Raw genomic sequence first — 6,404 nt, 5'->3', positions numbered from 1 at the left:
GCATTCATTCTAATGCAAGCTCACTCGTAGATGCATTCAATCAATCAAGTTTTTTTTTTTTCATTCTAATGTAAGCTCACACGTCAACACATTCAACCAATCAAGTGTTTTGCAGTCATTCTAATGCAAGCTCACTTGTAGATGCACTATATCATTAAGTGTTTTGCATTCATTCTAATGGAAGCTCACTTGTAGATGTGTTCATTCAATCAATCAAGTGCTTTGTATTTATTCAAATGCATGCTCATATGTAGATGCATTCAATCAATCAAGTGCTTTGCATTGATTATAATGCTAGCAAACTTGTAGATACGTTCATTCAATCAATCAAGTGCTTTTCATTCATCCAAATACAAGCTCACATGTAGATAGATTAAATCAATCAAGTGTTTTGCATTCATTCTAATGAAGCTCACTTGTAGAAATTTTCATTCAATCAATCAAGTGTTATACATTCATTGAAATGCAAGCTCACATGTAGATTCATTCAATCAATCAAGTGTTTCGCATTAATTCTATTGCATACTCACTTGCAGATGCGTTCATTCCAACAATAAAGTGTTTTACATTCATTGAAATGCCAGATCACATGTAGATACATTCAATCATTCATGTGTTTTGCATTCATTCTATTGCAAGGTCACATGTAGGTGCATTCAACCAATCAAGTATTTTGCATTCATTCCAATGCAAGCACACTTTTAGAAGTATTCAATCAATCATGTATTTTGCATTCATTCTAATGCAAGCCCATTTGTAGATGTGTTCATTCAATCAATCAACTACTTTGCATTCATCCAAATTCAAACTCACATGTAGATCCATTCAATCAATCAAGTGTTTCGCATTCATTCTAATGCATGCTCACATGTAGATGAATTCAATCAATCAAGTGTTTGCGTTCTTTTCTAAGGCAAGCTCACATCTATATGCGTTCATTTAATCAATCAAGAGCATTGAATTCATTAAAATGCAAGCTCACACGTTAATGCACACTTTTAGATGTATTTAATCAATCATGTGTTTCGCATTCATTCTAATGTAAGCTCACTTGTAGATGCATTCATTCAATCAATCAAGTGCTTTGCATTCATCCAAATTCAAACTCCAATGTAGATCCACTCAATAAATCAAGTGTTTTGCATTCATTTTAATGCATGCTCACATGTAGATGCATTCAATCAATCAAGTGTTTTGCGTTCTTTCTAATGCAAGCTCACACACACACACACACACATATATATATATATATATATATATATATATATATATATATATATATATATATATATATATATATATATATATATATCGTTCATTCAATCAATTAAGTGCATTACATTCATTCAAATGCAAGCTCACAAGTAAATGCACTCAATCAATCAACTGTTTTGAATTCATTCAAATGCAAGCTCACGCGTAGATGCATTTATTCCATCAATCAAGTGTTTCGCATTCATTCAAATGGAAGCTCACCTGTAGATGTAATCATTCAACCAATCAAGTGTTTTGCATTCATTTTAATGCAATCTCACTTGTAGATGCATTCAATCAATCATGTGTTTTGCATTCATTATAATGCAAGGTCACTCGTAGTTGCGTTCATTCAATCAATCAAGTGTTTTGCATTCACTTAAATGCAAGCTCACATGTAGATGCATTCAATCAATCAAGTGTTTTGCATTCATTCTAATGCAAGCTCATATAAAGATATATTCAACCAATCAAGTTTTTTAAATTCATTCTAATGCATGCTCACTTGTAGACGCATTCAATCAATCAACGGTTTTGTATTTATTCTAATGCAAGCTCACTTATAGATACGTTCATTCCATCAAGTTTTTCATTCTTTCTAATGCAAACTCACTTCTATATGTGTTCATTCAATCAATGAAGAGCAGTGCATTCATTCAAATGCAAGCTCATAAGTGAATGCCCACAATCAGTCAAGTGTTTTGCATTCATTCAAATGCAAGATCACACATAGATGCATTCATTCAATCAAGTGTTCGGTATTCATTCTAATTCAATCTCACTTGTAGATGTGTTCATTCAGTCAATCAAGTGCATTACATTCATTCAAATGCAAACTCCAATGTAGATGCATTCAATCAACCAAGTGTTTTATATTCATTCTAATGTAAAATCACATGTAGATACTTTCAATCAAACAAGTGTTTTTAATTCAAGTCACATCTATATGCGTTCATTCAAACAATCAAGTGTTTTCCATTCTTTCTAATGCAAGCTCACACATATTCATTCAATTAATCAAGTGTATTGCATTCATTCAAATGAAAGCTCACAAGTGAATGCACTCAATCAATCAAGTGTTTTGCATTTATTCAAATGCAAACTCACACGTAGATGTATTCATTCCATCAATCAAGTGTTTCGCATTCATTCTAATCTAGACTCACTTAGTGATGCAATCATTCAACCAGTTAAGTGTTTTGCATTCATTTTAATGCAAGCTCACTTGTAGTAGCATTCAATCAATCAAGTGTTTTGCATTCATTATAATGCAAGCTCACTCGTAGATGCATTCATTCATTCAATAAAGTGTTTTGCATTCACTAAAATGCAAGCTCACATATAGATGCATTCAATCAATCTAGTGTTTTGCATTCATTCTAATGCACCCTCACATAAAGATATATTTAACCAATCAAGTGTTTTACATTTATTCTAATACAAGCTCACTTGTAGATGCATTCAATCAATCAACTGTTTTGCATTCATTCTAATGCAAGCTTATTTATAGATGCATTCATTTAATCAAGTGTTTTTCATTCTTTCTAAGGCAAACTCACTTCTATATGCGTTCATTCAATCCATCAAGTGCATTTGTTCATTCAAATGCAAGCTCATAAGTGAATGCCCTCAATCACTCAAGTGTTTTGCATTCATTCAAATGCAAGATCACACGTAGATGCATTCATTCAATCAAGTGTTTTGTATTCATTCTAATGCAATCTCACTTGTAGATGTGTTCATTCAACCAATCAAATGTTTTGCATTCATTCAAATGCAAACTCACATGTAGATGCATTAAATCAATCAAGTGTTTTGCATTCATTCTAATGCAAGCTCATATGTGGATGCTTTCAATCAATCAAGTGTTTTGTAGTCTTTTTAATGCAAGCTCACATCTGTATGCGTTCATTCAATCAATCAAGTGCATTGCATTCATTCAAATGCAAGCTCACAAGTGAATGCACTCAATCAATCAAATTTTTTTCATTTATTCAAATGCAATCTCACACGTAGATGCATCCATTCAATCAATCAATTGTTTTTCATTCATTCTAATGCAAGCTCACTTGTAGATGTATTCATTCAACCAATAAAGTGTTTTGCATTCATTCTAATCCAAGCTAACTTGTAGATGCATTCACTCAATAAAGTGTTTTGCATTCATTCTAATGCAAGCTCATTTGTAGATGTGTTCATTTAATCAATGAAGTGTTTTGCATTCATTCAAATGCAAACTCACATGCAGATACATCCAACCAATCAAGTGTTTTGCAATCTTTCTAATGCAAGCTTACTTGAAAATGCATTCATTCAATCAAGTATTCGGCATTCATTCTAATGCAAGTTCACTTGTAGATGCGTTCATTAAATCAATCAAGTGTTTTGCATTCATTCAAATGCAAGCTCACAAGTGAATGCAATCAATCATGATCCGATTATCACTCACATCTCATTTGCAGATGATTTATTAGCCTTTATGCATGGGGAAGAAGACACAGCTGTATGTCTAAAGCAAAATTTGGCGGAGTTCAAGCAAGTGTCGGGGCTAGAAGTGAATGAGAACAAAAGCCAAATATACTTTGCTGGAATGGATCGGACACTCTGCAGAGTAATTCAGAATACACTGCAATTCCCAGTAGGAGAATTACCAGTGAAGTACCTGGGGCTGCCATTGATCTCAAAAAGGTTATCATCAGCAGATTGCGCACCTTTATATGACAAAGTGGAGAGAAGAATCCGTTGGAAGGGCAAATCATTATCATACGGGAAAGCTGCAATTGGTTAAGTCCGCCATCAACAACTGAAGCATTCTTGGGTGCGTCATTCAAGTCGATGATGAAAACCATTGAGGACATCAATAGGTTATGTAAAACTTCCTATGGAAAGGGCCGGATCGATAAGCATACATGCTCGATCAGTTGGGTTGGGAGGATCGTCACCCCTATGAAGAGGGAGGGCTCGGCATTAGAGACCTCGACGGTGAACAAAGCAAAGAACATGGAAGCACCTTTGGTAGATAGTAAGCAATAAGGAAAGCAATGGGTCGGGCGGGGACGGGTTAAGAAAAACTTAATCAAACAAAATGAATCGCACATGAAAGCACGATCATTGTATCGAGTTGGCGCCAACATCCTAAAGGTAAGAAATGATGCTACAGAATTTATTTTATATCAAATAGGGGATGGCAAGAACACAAAGATGTGGAACTAACCATGGCACCCATCGGGATTATCGAGAGGAAAGTTCCCTCCACGGTTTCGGATATAGCGACGACTTTAATCCGACATCCAAAGTGTCATGTCCGATAGAAAATGGAAGATGGAAGATACCGAGAGAATGTCGGGGGATTTGAATGAGATTGCGCGCGAAATAGAGGAAAAGGTGAAGATTGAAGGTGGAGAAGATGAAATTATCTGGACTGAGTCGCAAAGTGGTGAATACACTCTAAAAGATACTTACGAGAGTATGAGATCAGTAAGAAAAATCACAGAATGGCATGGATTAGTATGGTTCGCGAATAAAATACCGAGACATTCGTTCATTGGGTGGATGGTGTTGTTGATGGATGAAAAAGCGAGAGAGAAGATGAAACAGTGGAAGGTGGTGGAATCCGATACCTGTGTACTCTGCTGGAAGAATGTGGAAAATACAAAGCATATATACTTTGAGTGTGTGTACGCTCAGAAAATCTGGAAAGAGCTGATGAGGCTGACTAGGTATGTGAGGAAGGAGCCAATAACATGGCAAAGTGAAGTGAACTAGCTTGTGCGAAAAGCAGCAGGGAGAGGATGCAAGCAAGACGCATTAAGACTGGTAACAAATGCTTATTTATACTGGGTGTGGCAAGAAAGGAATGGGAGAATATTCAAACATGAGGCAAGGTATATTGATCAGATGGTGGTGCTAGTCATGAAGGACGTGAGAACGAAGCTCAGCTCTATTGAATACAAGATGGCTGAAGGTAAGGAGAGAGAGGAGTTCATGCAAAGATGGAATATGCATATCGAACCAGAACAAGTGAAAAAGCAGAAATGCAAATGGGAAAGAGCTGAACCAGGAACAGTGATACTCAACACAATGGTACGCTACAAGGGGACCAAGGAGGATGGGCAGCAACTTTGCGAGATGATAAAGGTATGGTGTTAGCGGCAGCAAAAGGAAAGTCAGAGTTCACAACAATTGCATTTATTGAGCTACAAGGGCTGCAACAGGGGTTGAAGCTGGCGAAAATGCATAATGTGAGGAAAATAAAGGCACAAACAGACTCCACAAATGTTCTAAGCTTTCTAAAAGGCAAAAATGGCCAACCATGGAGGATAAGGAAAATTCTTGAAGACATAAGGAAACAGAGTAACATGTTTGAGATCTTCTCTATAGACCATGTGTATTGAGAATGTAATAGGTTAGCAGATAGCATTGCATCTAATATTCCTACTGTTTTATTTATTGAACTCATCCCGAGCTCGTTTTCTGAGAATATAAGAAAAATTGTATATGAAGATGCTAGTGGGAAAGAGTACATAAGATTGTAATAGCTTTTTTCTGATTTTCCTTTTTGAGGAAGGGGTAGGGGACCTCTTAATTAAAAAACCCCGCTTACCAACCAAAAAAAAAAAAAAAAAAAAAAATCATTCAAGTGTTTTGCATTCATTCAAATGCAAGCTCATACAAAGATCCATTCATTCAATCAATAAAGTGTTTTGCATTATTCTAATGCAAGGTCACATGTAGATGCATTCAACAAATCAACTGTTTTGCATTCATTCTAATGCAAGCTCACTTGTAGATACATTCAATCAAACAAGTGTTTTGCATTCGTTCTAATGCAAGCTCACTTGTAAATATGTTCATTCAATCAGTTAAGTGTTTTGCATTCATTCATATACAAGCTTACATGTATGTGCATTTAATCAATCATGTGTTTTTGAATTAATTCTATTGTAAGCTCACTTGCAGATGTGTTCAATCAATCAATCAAGTGTTTTGCATTCATTAAATTGCAACCTCACATATAGACGCATTCAATCAATCAAGTGTTTTGCATTCTTTCTAATGCAATTTCAATTGTAGATGCGTACATTCAATCAATGAAGTGCTTTACATTCATTGAAATGCAACCTCACATGTAGATGCATTCAATCAATTAA

The 6,404-nt window shown here is 35.4% G+C and overlaps 1 protein-coding gene across 1 annotated transcript; it reads left to right on the top strand.

The window, feature by feature from the left end:
* Positions 1-4,575: 4,575 nt before the first annotated feature.
* On the top strand, positions 4,576-5,019 carry LOC147504419 (uncharacterized). The gene has a single exon (XM_086605204.1). It carries the CDS (start codon positions 4,576-4,578, stop codon positions 5,017-5,019), a length of 444 nt encoding a protein of 147 aa, XP_086461330.1.
* The last annotated feature ends 1,385 nt before the right edge of the window (positions 5,020-6,404 follow it).

The sequence above is a fragment of the Coptis chinensis genome, chromosome 4, assembly GCF_015680905.1.
Source record: "Coptis chinensis isolate HL-2020 chromosome 4, ASM1568090v1, whole genome shotgun sequence".
Taxonomy (NCBI): Eukaryota; Viridiplantae; Streptophyta; class Magnoliopsida; order Ranunculales; family Ranunculaceae; genus Coptis; species Coptis chinensis.
The sequence above is the reverse complement of the archived record's forward strand: the minus strand, read 5'-3'. Positions and strand labels throughout refer to the sequence as shown.